General features: G+C 48.6%; 1 protein-coding gene across 2 annotated transcripts in view; it reads right to left on the reverse strand.

The window, feature by feature from the left end:
- GALNT18 (polypeptide N-acetylgalactosaminyltransferase 18) overlaps nt 1-21,627 on the reverse strand; it is a 360,452-nt gene that overhangs the window by 62,009 nt on the left and 276,816 nt on the right. Inside the window, exons 7-9 of one of the 2 annotated variants that reach the window (XM_065881395.1) lie at nt 19,017-19,202; nt 11,588-11,725; nt 5,996-6,091 (exon numbers count right to left, since the gene is read on the reverse strand). In XM_065881395.1, coding sequence (XP_065737467.1) covers nt 5,996-6,091; nt 11,588-11,725; nt 19,017-19,202 — 420 coding nt within the window. The remainder of the gene's footprint in view (nt 1-5,995; nt 6,092-11,587; nt 11,726-19,016; nt 19,203-21,627) is intronic. The other variant, XM_065881396.1, reaches the window with a different exon arrangement.

A 21,627-nucleotide genomic window follows, 5' to 3' on the forward strand; every position in this document is an offset into this window, starting at 1 on the left:
AACCTGCATAATTGGACGTGGCAGTCCCATCTGTGAACTTCCCCGGGTTCTCCTTGACCTCTGTGGCCATGGTACCAAGAGATTTGCTGAGAGCTGTTAGTAGGAGGGGAAAATGTTCCTGGAAATGCATATTGAGCACTTAATTTGCACCAATTCTGGGAGATTCAGAGTATCCCTGAGGCCTGTATCTGTCCACAGTCCCCTTCTGAGATGTACCCTGACCTTGTGCTAAGGTGATATCCCTGAGCTCCTCCTTTTCTCGTCTCTTCCGTGAGCCAATGAAATTCTTAAGGCCTAGTGGATGCCTTTGGGAAGCCTTGAGAGCCAGAGGCCCTGCCTCCTCACCCATCGCTTACCCCTGTACCCATGTCCACCCCTAGTGGATGGATGAACTCCCGCCAAGGATACACAGCCCATCTCCAGGATGACCCAGTTCTCCCCAGTTCTCCCAACTCACTGGGAAGGCCATACTCAACAAACTCCTGCCACGGCAGAGCACCTACACCTCTCTGTTCTGGGAAATGTGTGTGATTTGAGGCTGGTCTCAAGCCTCCTTACCTCTGGGCTGTGCACCTCAGCTGCAGGCCTGGTAGGAGAGGGCAACTGGGCCCAGTTAGGGTTGTTCCATATACAGCCCACTTATACGAGGGTTCTGTGGGGAACGGGGAGGGGGACCCAAGTCTGCTTGCTGCAGCTCCACATCGAGAAGCTGATTTACACAGCATCAAGGGAAGGCAGCTCCCAGAATTCCTGGCAAGCGCAGCACAAACTCACAGCTTCCCAGGCCAGCACCTTGGTCTTGCACTTCCAGACTCCCAAAACTGCGTGAAGATAAGCTTTTCTGAAACTGAATTTCAGAACAAAAGCATTCGAGGTAAGCAGATTGTCAGAGCTGGCCGAGCTGGGCCTGGAGATGGCCAGTCCAACTTCCTGGCTTGCAGATAAGAATACAGACCCAGACAAACCTAATCCATGGTGCTAGAGATCAGAACTGTCATTACCTTTGTGTAGAGGTATTGACCAAGAGGCGCAATGAGGAAGCCCACTGGGGTGATGAGTTTGATCTGGGTGGTGCCTGTACAGCGTCTACACATGTGGAAACTCATTGAACTGTACACCTAAGATGTGTGTACTTTAGTGTGAAAGTACACCTCAATAAAAGCATAAAACAAAATAAAGGCCCAGGGCTTCCCTGGTGGCGCAGTGGTTGAGAATCTGCCTGCCAATGCAGGGGACACGGGTTCGAGCCCAGTCTGGGAAGATCCCACATGCCGCGGAGCAACTGGGCCCGTGAGCCACAGCTACTGAGCCTGCGCGTCTGGAGCCTGTGCTCCGCAACAAGAGAGGCCACAATAGTGAGAGGCCCGCGCACCGCGATGAAGAGTGGCCCCCGCTTGCCACAACTGGAGAAAGCCCTCACACAGAAACGAAGACCCAACACAGCCATAAATAAATAAATAAATATTTAAAAAAAAAAAAAAAAATAAAGGCCCAGAGAGGGGTAAGGTGACATTGCAAATGTGTGGCAAGACCAGGCCTAGGACTCAGGCTTCCTGATGCCCCATTCACTGCCCTCGCCCCTACACCACTGTATTTTTTGCTGCTATAGCAAAATGCTCTCATAGTCTATGGGTCGGCTTTGACCAGAGCAGGAACCTACGGCAGATGGCACATGAGTCCAAGGAAAGCCAGTCCAATGTGGGTTGGAGTTAGAAACTTGAGGGTATTTATACTGAGCAAGGCTCAATGAGCAGTGATAATAATAATATTATCATTATAGCAATACTAATAGCTAACATTTATTGAGCACTATTTAAATGTATTACATCCTTTCAACAACCGTTATGGTATATACCGTTATTAATCCGCAAGTTACAGATTAAAAAAATAGGCCCAAATGGAAAAACCTGCCCGAAGGTTCACAGCTAGAAAGTTCCAAAGCTGACATCTGGACTCCGGCAAGCTGGCTCCAGAATCCACACTCCTAACAACACAGACTGCCCCGTATTGAATCATCTGCACCTGGCAGGCCGGCAGCCTCTGCTTGAACAGACAGCCATCATCCCACAGAGGAAACACCTGACGCTCAGTCAGTGCTCTAGCTAAGCACCAACCCTGCACATTCCCACATAGATTTGTTAAAAGAAAGTTTACCTGTTGTGTTCTTGGTCGTAGGCGTTACAAAGCAGAGAGGGAATTTACACAAAGACCCAACTACCTATGACCTGGCCGTCTTGACTCACACTCAAGAACAACTGAAGACCCAGGTGCCTGGCTGCATTTATAATCAGAGAAATGCAAATTAAAACTACCATGTGACAGCGCTATACACCCACCGTAAGGTCTAGAAGTTTAAAAAGACAGACAGTACCAAATACTGGCAAGACTGGGGAATAACTAGAACTCTAATATATGGCTGGTGGGAGTAAAAATTAACACAGCTACTTTGGAAAACTGACAGTATTTTAGATGGCTCTGGCCGCCACAACAAAATGCCGCAGGCTGGGCGGCTTAAACAACGGAAGCTTATTTTCACGCAGTTTTGGGAGTCTGGAAGTGCAAGACCAAGGTGCTGGCATTCTGTTTCTTGTGAGGGAGTTCTCTTCCTGGCTTGCAAACGACTCCCTCCTTGGTGTGTCCTCACGTGGCAGAGAGAGAGAGACAGGGAATGATGAGCTCTCTGGTGGCTCTTCTTAGAAGGACACCAATCCTCTCAAATCAGGGCTCCACTTTATGACCTTATTTAACCTAATTACTTCCTTACACCGAATATAGTCAGGATTAGCACTGCAACATGTGGATTTTGGGGTGACACAATCTCAGTCAATAGCATTCTGCTCTTGGCCCCCCGAATTCCTTTCCTTCTCTCATTCAACATACATTCATTTCATCCCGCCAGCCCCGAAAGTCTTAACTCATTCCAGCATCAACTCGTCTAAAGTCCAAATATCATCGAAATACCATCTAAATCAGATATGTGTGAGACACAGGGTATGATTCATCCTGAGGCAAAATTTCTCTCCAGCTAAGACACTGTGAAATCAGACAAGTTACGTGCTTTCAAAATGTGATGGTGGGACAAGCATAGGATAGACGATCGTGTTCCAAAAGGGAGAAGTTGAAAGGAAGAAAGGGCTGATGGGCCCCAAGCAAGCCCAAACCACAGCAAGGCAAATTCCACTTGATCTTAAGGCTCAAGAATAATCATCTTTTGTCTCGATACTCTGCCCTCCAGGCCCACTGGGGTGGCAGCATCACCCTCATGTCTCTGCAGGGCCACCTGCCCCTTCAGCTCTCTGGAGTGGCCCCACCCAAGGCGCTCGCTGCTTTGGCCCTACCCCTCTGGTACTGGGTCATCCTTGCCCACTGAAACCAGAGCAGCAGGCCTAGCCTTTGAGGGAATGGCCTTACCCCTGGGCCTGTGGTGGGAGTGGCAGCCCTGATGATGTCTACATCACCTTCAGTACTATTCTTCCCTTTTCTTGAGGAATGGTGCATGTTCACAACTGAATAGCTATGTGGTCCCATCTTATAGAATCCAAGAAGTCCAATAGCGTTCCTTCACTCTGCCCCACTTTTTCTTTAGTTCAAACTGGCAGTGTCTCTGCTGGTATAAGCCCATCTCTACTGATGCCTTCTGCTGTGAGATGACTAATTAAGTCCATGAATCCCACCCATGATCTCTTAATCAAATGGTTGTTCAGTCACACTCTTGGTATTCTCTCCAGAAGAAGCTTTCTCATTCTTTTGCAACGTGAACAGGCTAAGAATTTCCCAAATCTTCAAGTTAAGGTTAAATGAGGTCATAAGGGTACAGCTCTGATCCAATTGGGTTAGTGTTCCTTTAAGAAGAGACACCAGGGCTTCCCTGGTGGCGCAGTGGTTGAGAGGCCCGCGTACAGCAAAAACAAAACAAAACAAAACAAAACAAAAAAACACCCAAGAGCTTGCTTAGTCTCCCCCTGTCACGTGAGGACACTGCGTGAAGGCGACAATCTGCAAGCTAGAAAGAGAGCTCTCAGCAGAAAGCTGGCATTTTTTTTTTTTGGTACGCGGGCCTCTCACTGTTGTGGCCTCTCCCGTTGCGGAGCACAGGCTCCGGACGCGCAGGCTCAGCGGCCATGGCTCACGGGCCCAGCCGCTCCGCGGCATGTGGGATCTTCCCGGACCGGGGCACGAAGCCGTGTCCCCTGCATCGGCAGGCGGACTCTCAACCACTGCACCACCAGGGAAGGAAGCCCCTCAGCTGGCACTTTGATCTTGGACTTTAAGCCTCATAACTGAGAAAATAAATTTCTATGGTTTAAGCTACCCAGCCTATGGCATTCTATTATGGCAGCCCTAGCAGACTAATGTAGGTACTGTCTACAGAAAGTGAACATATACTGGTCTGCAAGGCAGAAGTAGAGACACAGATGTAGAGAACAAACATATGGACACCAAGGGTGGAAAGCTGGGGGGGTGGGATGAATTGGGAGATTGGGATTGACATATATACACTAATATGTATAAAATAGATAACTAATAAAAAAAAAAAGGAACATATGTCAACCCTACGACTCAGTGATTCGACTCTTAGGTATAAATCCAAAAGAAATTAGTACATATGTGCACCAAAAGACATGGACAAGATGTTCACAGCAGCAGTATTCATAATTCTCCCAACATGGCAATAGTCCAACTGTCCATCAACAGTAGACTATATAGTGAAAATGGTATATCCATAAGATGCAATACTACATAGTAACAAAAATGAGCAGATTATAACTACACGTAACAGTAAGGAAGCACTTTACAGATATGATGGAAGAAAGATGCCAACATGAGAAAGCATATACCCTATGATGCTACTTACATAAAATTCAAAATCAAGCAATAATGTTTTTTCTTGACCTGGGTGCTGGTTACATGAGTGTGTTTGCCCTGAAAATTCATTAATCCTGTACACTTATCATTAGTCTATTTTCTGTATATATGTTCTATGTCAATAAAAAGTTTACATAAAAATAGTCACTCATTAAAAATGTCACACCATTGTAATAATGGAGAATGAGTTGCTACACTGTGTGGTGTGAAGGCAGTGCGATCTGCTGACCTGTGACTGACCACTCAGTGATGTCACAGCAGCTTGGCCCACAAAAAGGACAAGGTGGTGGAGATCACAGTGGACAATTGCTGGGAAGTCTCGGCATCGTACACCGGGTGCACACACATCGCGATCTCCTTTAGCTGTGTGTTCAGGCCGGTAACAACTCTTCTAAGCACTAAATTGCAGTTGCACGAATATACGCATCTTCTACACTAAGATACCTTTTAAAAATCCTTGTACGCTTCTGGAGGTAAGGTAAGTAAACTCTGAAAATGTCAAGTCATAACAGGTCAGTCTATGGCACTCTTGGTCAAGAATTGCCCACTGTACTCTGTTGAACAAACCGTTTCTCTTGCCAGCGTCTCAACAGCCTCTTCAGATATCTGAAGCCTAGGCTATGAATGGAGAATTTTGGAGGGATAACTTACTTTCCCTTTATTCTCCACCAGAAAGTCAGAGGAGCCAGAAAGGATCTCATGGCTGTAAATTTTGGTCCCAGCTATGATCTACTAAAGGGCAGAGCCTGAGGCTGTGAAGTGGCACTCCGAAGGGACTCTGAGACATCAGGGAGCCCGGGGAACTTTGGGTTCCCTCCTGCTAGGGAAAGGCATGGCTGCAAGAGCCAGGGCTGTAATTTACGCACAGTCTCCCCAACGGAGGCAGGTGTTCCTCTTTAGAGATGCATCGCCTTCCTTGTGCCCCACCCCAGGGGATCCTGGCAACCCAGCACCTGCTCCTTCAGACTCCTTCCAGGCATGGCAGGTATGACTCGCTTTTTTGCTCATGAGGACACTTCCTAATGAAAAGCTCCCAAGGCCTCTGGGCCCAGAGTAGCCATGACAGAGTTTAGCTTTTCCTTCCCCACACCGGACACACACGTGCATGGGGATCTCTCAGAGCACTCACCTGGGGCGTCATCCCGTGGCAGATGTACACGATAGGAATGTTCTCCGTGTCTGGACCCTGATCAAGACACAAATCAGTCTTCAGAGAGTTCTGCAGCTGAACGCCAGAGGAGAGGCGGCCACACCGAAGAGAAAGGAACAGAGAAACAGATGCATTAAATCAGGAGAAACAAGCATTCCACTGAGACAGGCTCTGCTTCCATAATCAATCCGAGGCCCTCTGAATACTATGGAAACCAACAAGCTCCAGCTTTCGCCTTGCATCAGGGTGCTGAGGGAAGACCAGCCCCCTCTGGAGGGGAAGCATTAGGACTCTGTTAAACAGCAAGCTGGGTCTGCGGAGCTGGGATAGTCTAGGTAAAGAGAAAAGATACGCATGCACACACACGAGATGCTACTAGATTTTTCACCCCCTCCTTTTGCACAAGGGTGGCATAATGGCCTTCAGAAGTCCGTGGATAGAAGTCTTTGTTCTTGAGGGTTGGGGGAAGTAGGCAACGTGTCAGCTGTTTGGGGGCCTGGGATATCCTCTAGTACCCGGCCTTCTCTGCTTCCTGCAGATCCAGCAGTGGTTGGCCAGGCCCCAGCGGAGGCCCAGCTGATGAGGGTTCTCCAGAGTGGGAGGTCTGGTGGGAGAATAAGAGAGAAGGGGGCCAGAGTGGGAGCAGGGGAAGAGAGGGGTATCTCTTATCCTCACCTACAAGCACATGGCAATCAACAGAACAAATGTCTGGGTACCATGAACCAATGTCTTCCCACATCTAGGTAGGAAAGCGGATATTCAATGTCCCCTTCCGGCTTAAGCTCACTCTCAGCCTTTGGAAAGGGCAGCTTACGGTCCACATGGTCCTGCTCGCATGCCATAGCTGAGTAGACCGTGGCAGGCACCAACAAACAGCTTAGAATGAATTAACAGTTGTCTTTCTTTCCTCCCCTCTCCTGGTCCTTCTCTTTCTGGAATGTGACTATCTCATGATCCGCTTATTCTGTCCTAGGAGTCCAGATGAAAGACCAGACACCGTGGTCAGTGGGTGCTGGCCACTAGGATGGTGAGGCCATTTAGACTGGGTGTGGTGGATCTGCTGGGCCATGTGCAAGCAGAGGAATCCGGTGTGATCAATGAGGAGATGAGGCAGGAGGCAGATAGGTTTAGAGACAAGAGAGATCATCCTGCCGCCGCTGCAGTTTGAGTGGCTTCCCAGCTCAAGTGCTCATGTCCAGCTGTACTTTAGTTCCTAAGCCCATGACAGAGTTTGTGGTATCTTTACCCACCTAAACTTGAGCTAGCTTCAATAGCTCTTCTTAGCAATCAAAGTACTCTGTTCACAACAGGAGGCTGGAGATCAGAATCCAGGGGGAGACCAGGGCAATGGGCCACAGGTGGGTCATCTATCTGGGGAAGGCCAGAGGTAGACAGCAGCTAAGTTTTCGTAGTCCTGATGGACGTGGCAGGAGTGCAGTGAACCCAGTTAAGGGGTGCGAAATGGAACAGATAACCAGAGGCCCACGTGTGCTCTATGTGACCCCTGTTCTTGACAGGGGACAAGGAACAGAGCCAAAGCGTTTTCTCTCGAGCTCCCTTTCCTTTACTGGGTGACAGCAGCTCAATCTCAAACTTGAAGTTTAGGGGTTCTGCAGAAATATGAGCATGTGTCAGTTCCCTAGGCAGGGCCCCAGAAGCATCGATGCAGCAAATCCTCTATCATAAACCAATTACTTGGCTGGCCTGTGTGGGAGGAGCATAGGCAAATACTCTCTGGACTTCTCCCACAGCCCATGGAGGCGTGGGTGTCACATTTGAAGCCGAACACTGTAATCCATCAGTGAGACCTGCTAACTTCTACTACAAAGAGAAAGTTCCAGAAAGCCCTGATGTCAGACTTGGATCTCCCCTGGATCCCCAAAGCTGGCCTCTGAATGAGGGGTGGGTTGTGCCTTTTGATAAAGTCCTCCTTGGCTCTGTATCATCCACCCCCCATTAAGTAGGTGGTCTGTTGGGGAAGTTGGGAGAGACGGGCTGAGATAGAATCCTGGCTGTGTGGCCTTGGACAAAGCAACATAATTCCTCAACTGTTTCCTTCACTCTCAAATAGGGAATAATACTAGTGCCAACCTCATAGGATTGTGGATTAACTGAAACAATATCTACAAGTACTCAGCACAGGGCCTGACAAATAGCAAATGTGCAATAATTGTTAGCTACTATTATTACCGTTATAACCTTTCTGAAGGCCGTTCAGGGAAACTAGCTTTTATGACTGCATCTATGTGCCAGGTCCCAGGTGAAATGCTTTCCATGCATTATCCCACCTAATTCTCAAAATAACATAGCCAGATCGGTAATACTATCTCTTTTAAGGGTGCAAGAAGTGTGTTACAGTAGGAAGCTCTGCACACCTCTCGGTCCGTCATGCTGTTCCCACTGCATGGACCCTCTGCCCTGGCCTTCTCTTTTCCCTGACTGACTCCTCCTCTTCCTGTGGTCCTCAGCTTCTCTGTCACTCTGGAAGCCTTTCCTGACTCACATCTGGGTGTGAGGCCAACACCTCCATTTCTCTGATTGCAGCACTTAACACGCTGTATTCTTGTCACTTCTCCACTTGCCCGTCTCCTCTATCAGTCACCAGACTAGCTCTCAGGCTTTCTCACAGCCTGCGACGTGGGTCAGCCCTGGCACATATTACACAGTAAGTATGTGTGAATAAATGAAGAAAATGAACAGTGAATGAATGGCATCATAGTTGGACAAATGGCAGAGCTGGAGTCTGTCGGTCTCCGAAGTCCAAGCTCTTTCCATCATGCAAATGGAGACGATCCTGAGACTGTGAAAGACGCCCCATGAAGTGATGTGACTATAACCTTTCAGGTTTTGCAAACTGTCAAGGTCACGTAGTGATTAAGTAGCAAAGCTAATGTTCAGAAGCAGGCATGTCTGTTTCCAGATGCTGCTCCATCTCTACTGTCAGCACCAGAGCTGGGATTATGCAAAGCCATGCCCTCTCCCAGGCCCGGAGCTCGGTGATCCAGGCGGATGCCCATGTCCACACAGCGGGGCCCACAGGCCCTTCAGCCCGCAGGAGGCATTAGTGGGACCTATTACTGGATTAATGAGCAGGGTTATATAGACTTGACAATGGCCTGAGAATCCCAGGGGGTTATTTGACCTGAGCAATGCAGTTTAGGCATGAGTTGGAAGGGAAAAAGAAAAAAAAAAAAAACAACGTGTCCCTGAGAAGATATCTGGTCTTTCCATTTCAGAATAAAAGTAATCACCAGGAAGAAAGATTCAGCCCCAGAAATCCTCTTGCTCTTGTGCTGCATCCTGCCCTGCCCATTGTCACCTTACTGCCCCCATTAAGAGTTCATTATGCTCCTGGACAAGCAAGAATCTCTCTGCTCACGTAAGAACCTAGCCTGTTGAGGAGGCAGGAGGGAGGGGGGCTGGCTGGGCCCTGAACAGAAGCAGGTAGATGAACATGCAGGGGGTCAGAGACGTCCGCCAGGCCCAGGAACGGCTGACACAGCTCAGCCCTCTGGGATGGCAAGTGGAGGTTTTCCAGCACAACCAAGTGAAAACAGCCCCAGCTGTGGACTCAAACGGATCTGGATCACAACCCTGTATATGCCACTTACTATTTGACCAACCAAAGGTTTCTGGGTGTGGTGGTGAGGAGACTACATGGTAAACCTGCTGTATGTGCTCATAAGATGAGACCCTTTTGCTTGGAAGACAAGAACGCCCCTGGGCCAAGACCCAGAATTGCAATGGCTGCGTGCATACACCTCCACTGTTATTGCTTTCCCCGCTTCTCTGGCTGAGTTTGGCTAATACTCTTTAGCTACAGCTGATAGCTTGGTGAGACCATGAATCCAGAAGCTTGCCCTGGCTCCCAGAGGTCTGGGCCAATAGTTTCTCTGGAGCCACAGTAGCTAACTATTCTGTTTGGGCTGGGTTCGACAGTGGCCAAGCAGCACACACAACTTGCTATGGGCTGGGTGTAGGGGTACCAGTAACTGCCGCATCCTCAGGATGGTTCTGGGGAGGTAGATGGGACTGATGGGCACCTCACAGTCCAGTGTGTTTCCACGGTGATGACAGGATCTGGAGCCTCAGGTAACAGCTGGGCGGCGCCAGCTGAGGAGTTTTCTGACATCTGAATTATACCAGCCTGGGAAGTGGAGAGGCAAGAGGCTACTGGGCGGTACTCTCAGGACATGTCAGCCATGCCGTGGGGACTGTTGTGGGAAGATATGACCCCCTCCTACAGGTTGGCCTCCGGGGACAACAGAGGCCCTGCAGGAGGGTGGGAAGGGGGGAGTTCCTGGGACCTTGGCTCTGTCTCCTTTAGAATCCTAGGATGTGAGAGTTGGGAGAACCCCAGGGAAACACTGAGGCCAACCCTTCAGCAAGGATTCTTCTCCTCCCAGGCTGACGTTGTACCCCTAATGTTCCTGCTGAGGCAGGCGTTGAACTCAGTTCTGAGCACAGGTCATCAAAGGAAGAGGCCTCAGTTCTTCCTTCAAATTTTCATCCTGGGATATCTAAAAGGTCTGAAGGGACACTGCAAAGGGAGGAATGACAGTGATATCAGAAGCTGATGTTTCAGATTCAGTTTCACTGTTGATTAACTGCGTGAATATGAGCAAGTCACTTTGCCTCTCTGTCTCCCCATCTGTAACACAGCAGGGGGTGGGGGTAAGGCAGGTGGCCCCAGGAGATAGTTTTGAGGGCTTAACTGTCATAGAAAATCTTTATGTGTTCAGTCAGCAAAAACCAGGTGAGATATCCAAAAATCAATCAGGTATTTAAAATACCTTAAGAGTTGTATGGTCCTGGGGATATTGGAAGAATGGGAGAGTTTATAATGTTCAAAGTATTTTAACCTTAGACACAAAACACATTTATGTATCTGAGACTTTCTTCTACCCACAAGGACAGTATTATTTTACCACACTTAACATATGAAGAAACTAAGGCCAATAGACATTAAGAGACTTGCCCAGGAAGCGGCTGGGTCAAGAGTGGAACCAGGTCCAAACCCTCTGCTCTGTCCCTCCATCTTGCTGCCTCTGCTGGGGGAACTGCTCGCTGCCAATCAATAAGTGGTACTAAAACAGCCCTCAAAATACAGCAAACTCAGGAAGGTTATATTTCCCAGAATGCCTTACCAGGAGGCTCTGTGTGAGTGAAAGACATAGCCCCGTGGGTGGGGGAGGCATGAAGGCTGGTTGGTAGAACTTCAGGCACCCATGCTTGAGGAACAGTGGAGTTTGTTATGTTGTCTTGCAATCTTAACCTGACTTCAGGTTTTTGTTTTATTAAGTGGGATATGCAGGTTTGGGGCCAGAGCTGAATTGCTTAGGACTGTAAAGGAGAGACTAAGCACCTCTCTCAAGGGAATGGAGAGGTTTGGGCTATGAAAGCATAGGCTGCCTCTCACTCAGCTCCAGAAATCAGCCTCTTGTCCACAGGTCTACCACACGTCCCATACTGGGGGCCAAGAGGCTCTTCCCCTCCCTGACTCTCCACACCTCTCTCTGGTCCTGCTCTCTGTCTGTGTCTGGGCGAAACCCCGAGGGGCGAGCTCCTTACCACCCCATAGGCAATGATGTCTGAGTACATCCTCATCTCTGGGTACACGCTGACCAGGTACCACCGGAAGGTCTTGCACTGCAGCTGTTTTCTCAGAGCCTTCCTTGCAGTGATGTCCCCGATGTCAATTCCTGAGTCCTGCACAGGATGCAAACACAGAGATTCAGCCACCACCAGGGCACAGCTTTTCCCTGAACCTCCCCAACCATGGTTCTGGAGACTGTCTGGTGAAGGGACAACCTGGGAATATAACTCATGCACTTCCCAACGTGTGCCTTGGCCCCATAACCGTCCCCGTTTGGTCTGTGAAACATCAGATCAGCACTGATGGGGACTGTCATCAAAGGCCATTGAAAATAAAGATGCAAATCCTTAAAAATTACTAAAAGAAAAAAAAGCTGTAGTCTTTGTATAAGTGAAAGAAATGGGAAGAATACAGTCTGATTAAGGTTTTCTCTCCCTCAAGAGATAAGATGAGAGATTCTGAACCGCTAGGGGAGAGGAAGAGAGAAGGGAAAGAGTTGAAGATGGAATAATGCTAATTACATTACTATTCCTAAGGATCATGGCAACTAAGTCTTACATAACACAATGTGTCAGGCTGTGCTCTGCATGAGATAGGCACATCTACTTATATTTTACTTATATTAAATTTATGTACATGGTCCCATTTAAACCTATGAGGGAGTACAATATAATCCTCATTTTACAGATGAAGAGTTGAGACAAAGGGAGGTTCAGTGACCTCCTGGGTGACTTGCCCAGAGTCTCACAGCTAATAAGTGGTGGACCTGAGAGTTGAACCCAATCAACCTGGGTCTGGAGTTTGGGCATTAAAATTTACCCGGCGCATTTTTAGGAGCCTGCCCTTCTGCCTCTTAAGACCAAGTCCCTATGGGAGAAGCAGCCTACCTCTTTAGGCCTGGGGGCTTAGCATAGACAGCACTGTGTCTCTCACTTCCCAGGTGTACCAGAGAGGTGGCCCTTGAGCCATCGACATGCAGCAGACAAGGAGGAGACATGGAGACATGGATGTGTCCTTGAGTGAGAGCGAGAGAGAAGCCCCTACGTTTCTTGTGGTCCCAGAGCAGAGGGGAAGCCCTGGGCTTGCACCCCAGCTGTTGAACAGGGCACAGAAGCAGCTGAGAAAGAGCTGATGCCACAGCAGAGGATGCAAAGGGGTCCCTCCAGTGGGGGATCAGATGGCGATGGGTGACACCTCAGAGGATGACACCATGGAGCCAGGGATCAGAGGGGCACGTGGTATCTCATGAGACATAAGCCCACAGCAGAGACAGAGGAGGACGGGGAAGCACATACAGCTCTCTCCCACTGACACTGCAGTCCACGTGCTGGCAGTGTTACCCCATCTGGTTCTGCCATCAACTCCGGGATCAAGTTACAGGGGTTGGGAAAATAATGAAATTGACAGTTTAAGTCTGAAATGTTTGGGAAAAAATCACAAAGATGGCTGCTGCATGTATCTGGACATGATCAGAACGCATTTTTTGATATCAGTCAACAGGGGCTTGAGTCAAAACAAAATGTAGATATAGAAGAAATACACTTATTTTTGCCCACCAGAGTTCAGGTCATGTAAAAATTTGAACCTGCCACAGCCTGAAGGTTTAAGTTCCAGACTCCTAGGGTGCGATTTCAGTGAGGATATACCTTTTGAGTATTTCTTGATGACCTTTTCTCTGATGGGTCTGCTCCCTGGCTCCTGCCGGGAGCCCTCCCAGCAACTGCTACTTGGCCTTTCTCTGCTGGACCCCGGCTCCCTGACGATCAGGAAACATGTTCTGCTGATCTCTGTACCCACAGTCTAGCGCTGCGCCTGAACTATATTGAAGAGACCGAGTTGAAAAAATATTTATGAAATAGTGAACTTAGCAACTGACAATAAATGTATCCTGCTCACCCCTCCCATACCCCAAGACATCTGTTAAGTGTTAACTCTTTAAACTTCTCTGCACTTTATCCTCCCATCACAAAGCTATTTGCCTGGACCCAGGTCTTCTCACTTCATGCTATACTTGCCTTTATGTGATGACAAATTAACACTGTCTCAGCTTTTAGGGAAAGAAACTAGAAGAACCTACCTCAGCAAGGCCTCTGTATTTTCCTAAAAATCTAGGCTCCCATGGGAAAACTTCCTTTCTACATTCAGGATCAAAGGAAGGTTTGTCTCTCTACTTATAATCTAATCAAAAGTAGGAGAGAGACAATCCATCAGGAGTCCATCTCTACTTTAACTTCTAGGAGACTCAAGAACCAGAGTTTTGCTCAGCTTACGTGTCTGGATATCATGTCCCTTTCCTCTTCCTGTTTATTCATGGACTTTTGCCTTTCCATTTTAACGGTTCAGCACATCTGTACTGTGTGTTTACTGTAAACTGCATCAAACTCTTTTTCAGAGCAGGGGGAGGAAATTGAGAAATAAGCAAACATTCTCAGAGAAGGTCACCTTGACCTTTATTATTAGAAAACAGTAAATGTATCTTCCCCCTCTGCCAAATACTTAGCGTACAGGGTTGAATAGTGTCCCTCCCCAGTATCATGTCCGCCCAGAACCTCCAAACGTGACCTTATTTGGAAATAGGATCTTGCGGATATAATTAACTAGAGATCTTGAGATGTAATCATTCTGGATTTAGGATGAGCCTACATCTTCATAAGAGAAAGGAGAGGGAGGCTTGAACACACAGAGACAGAGGCAGAGAATGGAAAGATACATCTACAAGCCAAGGAACCCCTAGAGCTACCACAAGCTGGAAAAGGCAAGGAAGGATCCTCCCCCAGAGCCTTTGGAGGGAACACAGCCCTGACAGCACCTTGATTTGGAGCTTCTGGCCTCCAGAACTGTGACAGAACACATTTCTGTTGTTGTAAGCCACCAGGTTGTGGTAATTTGTTCTGGCAGCCCTAGGACACTAATGTACTTAGTCACGCAAAAAGCTGTCCAGTATTCCTGCCTGTGTGTGCAGCCAGACACAAAATTCCTTGTAGCCAAACCCAAAGAAGGGCTGTTGCCTAAGAACCGTGGTGAGTCATCCTTGGCACTCAGCCTGTCTTCGGGCAAGAGGAAGCAGGGGCGCGTCTAGAGTTCCTGAACCCTGTATAAGGAAATATGGATGCTTTGCTGCAGACTGACTTTGTTTGTTGATAAGCAAACGGATTTTCAATTAAAGTAGAGGCTGCATGAATGCAAGGCTCCTCTGGATTTCCAAAAGCTTGGGACTGAATGTGATTACGGAGTGAGTGAGAGAGCTGGTTCTGTTCAGTGCAAGGCCCAGGAAGGACTCCGCATACAAGGAAGCGAGGGAGGATGACTGCCCAGCAAGGGCATTTTAAAGCTGGGGCGGGAATGCAGAGGGTGCGGGTGATCGCGTCGACAACAAGAGTTAACACTTCTCTAGTGCTTTCCATTTGCCAAGCACTGATCAAAGTCTTTCCACATATTAACTTATTTAATTCTCCAAGGAGCCACTAGGCAGGGGTGAAGGGTTCCAGCTCTACATCTGCAGTTGGGATGCTGTAGACGAAAGGTTAAGTAAATCGGGAACACACGTGCCTGTGACTGAACAGAATGTATCGGGATGCCGCCACATCAAGGGCAGCTGGGAAAATTACTGGGGAAAACATGGAGGAATGCAGCACCCACATCTCCTCCCTCTTCTTTCTTTTTCAACTCATCTTTATTGAGTGCCTAGACTGTGTCAGGAGCTGTCCCAAACATCATGCATACAAACAGGAAGAAGTCACAGTCTGCCTGAAAGCAGAGTCTGGAAGGTCCAGACAAGTAAACAGACTCTCTGCACACAGTGTGAAGCACGGTGGGAAGCAGAGAGGGCTGAGGGACAATGGAATAGGGGGCCCTTAGTCCATCCCCTGGTGTGGGGCAGCGAGGATGAAGGGGAAGGGGAGGATAGCAGTCAAGGAAGGCTTCCTGGAGTAGGTGATGCTAAGGGTGAGTTTGGAAAGATAAGCAGGATTAGTTAAACTAGTGTCACCCAAACCTGGTTTCCCCAAACCAGCACCTGGGGAGCTTTCTACAGATTCTGCTACCACTATACACCTCCTCATCAAAATCTCTGAGGATGAGACCCAGAATCAGTAATTTTTAAAAGGTCTCCAAGTGATTCTGATGCAATTGGTCTGTAGATCTGCTTTTAGGAGCCACTGATCAAGGGAAAAAGGGATCACACGTATGGCCAGCAGATTCATTTGTTAACAAGAATTAGTGAGGTTTTACTGAGCCCTGACCACGTGTCCCACCTTGTGCTAGGCCTGGTGACACAGATATGAATAATAAAATCTGTCCTCAGAGAGCCCATGGTCTAGTGAAGTGCTTCTCAGCCCTGGATGGACATTAAAACCCCCAAAGAGCTTTCTTAAAAAAAAAAAAAAAAAGTCCCCTTCCAAACCAATTAAATCATAATCTCTGGGGTGGAGGCCAAGTGATTTTAAAGTTCAGCCAGATTTGAGACACACTGGTCTAATGAGAGAGAGACTTTCAGACAATGGAACATTCTCTTACAGGGTGATGATGCAATGACAGAGACACGCGGGCAAAAAGGGGCTTTCTCCCCAGCTGGGGCTGGCTTCTAGAAAAGAGGTCACTGGAGCTGAGTCTAAAACGATGGAGAAGAAATGGTAAGGGTGGAGGCTGGGGAAGAGGTTTTGGGAGGAATTCCAAGCAGAGAGGACAAAATGGGCCAACACACAGAGACGAGAAACAGCCTGGTGTGAACAGGGAGCTCAGGGCAGTTCCCTTAAGTCCACGCTGTCTGCAGAGCCTCCAAAACAAGGATGGTGGGCAGTGGGGTTGGAGACGTGGGTGGAGGAGAAAGCTTAGATCCATGTCTAACACTGGACTTTATGCCTGATCTTGTGCACATGGAGAGTCGTTTAAAGATTTCAAGTAGGACAATGACATGGTCGCTGTGAGTTTTTTAAAAAGATGAGTTTGGGCAGTGGGGAGTATGAACTTGAGGGGTAAGACCTGAGCCAGGAAACCAACCAGAGGCTGTAGCAGTGGAAGAGACGAGGCCTAAACTCAGAAGTGAGAGGAATGGAAAGGTGGGCTCGGTGATGGACTGGGAATGGAAGACGATTAAAGGAAGACACTCAGGTTTAAGCTCACATGTCTGGTCAGATGGTGGTATCATGACTTTAGACAGAGAATAAGAACAGAAGCAGACTCGGGGCCGGGGGGGAAAAGATGTACACAGTTTCAGTCAGATTCAGTCTGAAGTGCCTGGGGGAACACCCAGGAGAAGATGTGTGGCTGAAAGTCTGAAGCTAAAGGCAAAAGTCAGGCTAGAGAGAGTAACTAAGAAGCCCTCAATGTATAGGTGGTGCAGAACCCAAGAGTAGATGGGATTACCCTGGGGATGCGTATCATGAGAGCAGGTGGCCAAGGACAGGTCCCTGGGGAGCACTTCAGCAACCACTGGAAGTAAGCCTTGCCCACACGGAGTTAGGAGCAGTCGGAGAGATGAGGATGTTCTAGGGTGTGGAATCCTGGACCTAAGGGAGTGCAGAGTTTCAAGGAAAAGGTGGGATCCTGTAAGTGAAAGACTCTAAAACAGCCATTAAATCCAGCAGTTAAGAGGCCCATGATGACTTTGCCAAAAGCAGCTTCGAGGTAGTATTGGGATGTGACTTGAGAATGGACGGGAGGTGGAAAAGTGTTGACTCTTTGCACAAGCCTGAAAGAGGCAGAAGAGGGAGTCGACATAGAAGCGAACAGGCGGGTCAAGAGGAAACACGCTGACCCCTTCCTTCTCCTCCTAAGGCTTCATCCTGGACACTTCCACCCCCTCATCTGACTTTCTTGTGTTACCCCCCAGCCCCACCCACTTGACTTGGTTTGAACTCTTCTAGGAGTCACAGGCAGACACTGAGTTTCATCATTTTCCAATTACTTCTACTCACTCACTTCTCTACTGTTCTTTGGATTTGCTGTCTATTTCAACATCCGGCAGCTGCAATCGGGGGGAGAGGGCTACAAAGTTTGCAGCTTTGGGGTGCAGAGAGACGGGGGACAACAGTAACGGACAGGATCCCAGTCCTTTGCAGAAGCCGGGAATCCACACTGCTCTTTGCTGGTGAGCTCCTGGGGAGTTTCCAAGTGTCCTTAACATTTTGCTATCAGAGGACACCCACAGCAGGGCTCAGCATCCTGCCCAGAATGCTGTGATCCAACACCCACAGCCACAGATGGGGCTAGAAGGCACCACCGTTTCCCTAGAAACACTCCCACTGTCAGAGCTGCGTTCGGGGCTGGTTCATCGGGGCTGGCTGCACTCCCGCTGGTACTGCTCGGCTCCTCATTCTTCTTCCCAACTGCTGAAATCTCACTGATTGTAGGAGGATGCAATCAACCTAAGACCCCTCCCCCTGGTCGTGGTAGTGAGGGGGTTGCCTGAAAGCTCCCACCCATGACCCAGCCTACTTTCTCAATCACTCCGCCTGAGCAAAACATTAGCTTGGTGGACACATCGGGGAAGAAGGCCTTCATATGGAAACTTTAAGCAAAGATCAGTCATTGCCCTATTAGGAAGAGACAGCAGAGGCTTTCTAAAGGACTCACGAGGGGAAGCCATGGCCTTGGGAGGAAGGCAAGAGGTCCTGCAGTCAACAGCTCCGTTTCACATAAAATGCAACATAAGCAATGATCTCTAGGCAGACCAGCTGGCAAGCAGGTGGGGATCCCGTGGCTGGCATCTGCTGGGTTCTCCCAACCCAGCGGTCCAAGGTTACTTCCATATGACACACAGCAAGGCTGAACAGAACTACCAAAGAAACATCGCTTTCTCTCTCACACTTCTTAAGTGTGGGTGACTAGAGGGCTAGAGGACAGTGGCAGGTGATGAGAGGTTCTGTGAGGGTTAAAAGTAGCCTAAAAAACGTGGGAATGTAGCCCAGCCCCATCCATGTGGCTCAAGCAATCCCAAAGACATAGGAATATTCCTTATTGGTCTGGCCAAAGGTTCGGTGGAGAAGTTTGAATCCAGTCTACAGGGAAATTAAGGTGCATTTTGTGAATTTTGGTAATTACTGGGATATTTGTAATCCAGGACCATGAAATATCTATTGTCAGAGAAGCTGAGAACCTGGGAGCATGTTGGAACCTTGGGGCCACTTGGTCCAACTTTCTCACATAGAATGAGGACACTGCTGTCTGGAGGGAAAGAGCCCTCCTTCAAGGAGGAGGTGACCAGGGACGGGGTGGGTAAGATGCCTTAGCACCCTATAGTCAGCCCCTTTTCTTCAACATCTTGTATCTTAGGGTTTGAGAATTCACTCCAGCATGGCAAACAAGACTCTGGCTGTCCCCTGGGAAGAAGGGTTGAATCTCAAGTTTGTTTTGTTTTTTTCCCCATCAACCCCCAAGAAACCCACCCTGACAGGGGCTTCCTACCTCTTGGGGTATGTTCCATGCCATGTACACATGGCTTTTAAATTCGTCCATCCAGACTTCAGCCACCCTGAGGGCGTTCCTGCGGACATGGGCGGTGAGGTCCTCGGTGTAGGGCTTGTGGGCTCGCTCAATGTGGGCAATCCGCGAGCAGGGCAGGACCTCCACGCTCCCACCACACTGCCACACCTGCGGAAGACACAGGCCATGCATCAGTGCCCAGACCTGACCCCGAGCCTGGAACCCAGACCACAGGTGACCATGAACGCGAGCTCAGACACATCCAGCTCTCCTCACCTTACTCTCCTGTCTGCAAAGGGAGCCAGCTGTACCTTATTTCTACTCCTAGAACAGGAAGGTTATTGAGTCATTAATTTGTGTTTTGTCTTCAGTTGCTGTGGATTTACCAGCAAAGAATTAATGCACCCTCCCTCTCCAGTCTTTCCACACTCCCTCCCCCAAAGAAGAGACTAGACATTTTGTGACCAGCAATCTGGGCTCTTCTCGCCCCGGGGGGAGAAGTTAACAAAATCCTTGATAACAGTCTCTGCAGCAGTGCTTGACATGGAGGGACCAGCAGAGCCTCCCAACAGAGACATCACCTTAAAATGGACCACCTGGGCCTGGACACAGATGAGTGATCTCCACAGGGAGAGCTAGGCGCCCTGCTGCGGCTCCATCTTTCCTGGGCTCTGAGTTCTATCAGAACCCAAGTGTGGGGGTGGGGGAGCTATAAATAAGGGAATTAAAAAAAAAAAGAAGGGAATAATATGAAACTTCTCCCTGACCTTGGTGAGTAGGAGCTTGAACAGGATGCAATTTGATTTTGAAAAATAAAAATAACCTTGTAACCTGAGCGTTGAGGGACAGTGTCTTGGAGCCCTTGCCACAATCATTCCAGACACTGTGGGAGTTCAATGTTCTGGAACGTGCACATCCTTTTGTGTCTTTAGGCCTTTGCCCATTCTATTTGTAATTTTGGAATGTCCTCCCTACTCCTTCTCCAGCTGAAAAAAAAATATCATCTCTCAAGATCTTGGCCACCCAGCCACACTATTGTGGGGTCTTTGCTTCACTCTTGGGGCAGAGCTTCCTCCTCTGGCCCTCAAAGCTCTTGATACCACAACTTACCTGCTAATAGGTCAGCCTCCCCCTCACTGTGCTGCTAGAGGGCAGAACCCATATCTCATTCGTTTCTCATCTCCAGCACAGAACACAAGGCCTGGTACATATAGGTACTTTGTAAGTACTTGTTGAATAAATATATAAATGATTGATACCTAATCAGACAACCAATCAGTAAATGGTTGGTGCTTAGAAAAGTGGGATGAACCTGAAATACCTGGTCAGAGAGGATGAGTGAGGCTTTTGGTGGAAAGCAATCAAGATCTCTTGGTGGACAGCAGTGGTCACTTATTAGGTATTGTCAACTGGACAACTTGGTGGATGACACTTGCGCTTATAACGTGTACCCATCGACAGCCATAGGTCTTCCTCCAAGGAAAGGTCAGCTTCAAATTTAGCTGAATTCCCCTCCCCACCCCGTGCCAGTTAGGAAGAGAATGTCTTCTCTTCTACCAGGCTATTTCACACCAGTTGGTCCTGTTGGAAGTTGGAAGGCAATGGACTGACTTTCTAAGCCTGTCTTGCATTTAGTATATTATTAATATTTAGGGCCAATGGAAAGGAAACGAGCATCCCCACTAAGCGTCCACTATGTGGGAGGCACCGGCACAAATCACACACAGTAGCTGTGTGACCTTGGGTTATTCACTTGATCTCAGGGTGCCTCAGTTTCCTCATCTCCAATGGGGATCCTAAGAGTTCCCATCTCAAGAGGTTGCTGAGGAGATTAAAGTGCTCATAGACAAAGTGCTTAGAAAGATGCCTGGCACATAATTAGCGCTCAGTCAGCCTCGGCTATTACTGAACAAATGATACACAGCAGAATCTTCAGAATAACCCTGTGAGGTAGTGATTATTGTCTCCAATGCCAAACGAGGAGACTGAGACCAAGGCTGTCCCTTGCCCAGGACCACACAGCCAGTACGAAGGCAAAAGGATGAGTCTGGGGCTTCCCTGGTAGCACAGTGGTTGAGAGTCCACCTGCCGATGCAGGGGACACGGGTTCGTGCCCCGGTCCAGGAAGATCCCACATGCCGCAGAGCAGCTGGGCCCGTGAGCCATGGCCGCTGAGCCTGCGCATCCGGAGCCTGTGCTCTGCAACGGGAGAGGCCACAACAGCGAGAGGCCCGCGTACCGCAAAAAAAAAAAAAAAAAAAAAAGGATGAGTCTGAGCCTGACCGAAGCTCAAGGAAGAGCCAGTGTTTCCCCAGGTGACCATGCTTTGAAGGAAGTTTCCACATCCAGGGGTGGTTCCGAGGACCAGGAAAGGAAGCCATGGAAGGCTCTACGGTGTGTACCTTCATGCCCATGACCCATATATTCTGGGGACTGTGCTGATTTCCAACTCACTTTGCTCAGGTCTTCAAGGAAAGCCTGTGAATACTGTGAATATGTTACTGATGACACACGGAGTCAGGGTAATTATTCTTTGTGCCACCGGAACGGAGGCTACTAATTGACATATTTCAGCGACCCAACACAGTACATG

Source organism: Phocoena phocoena, chromosome 8 (assembly GCF_963924675.1).
Source record: "Phocoena phocoena chromosome 8, mPhoPho1.1, whole genome shotgun sequence".
Classification (NCBI taxonomy): Eukaryota; Metazoa; Chordata; class Mammalia; order Artiodactyla; family Phocoenidae; genus Phocoena; species Phocoena phocoena.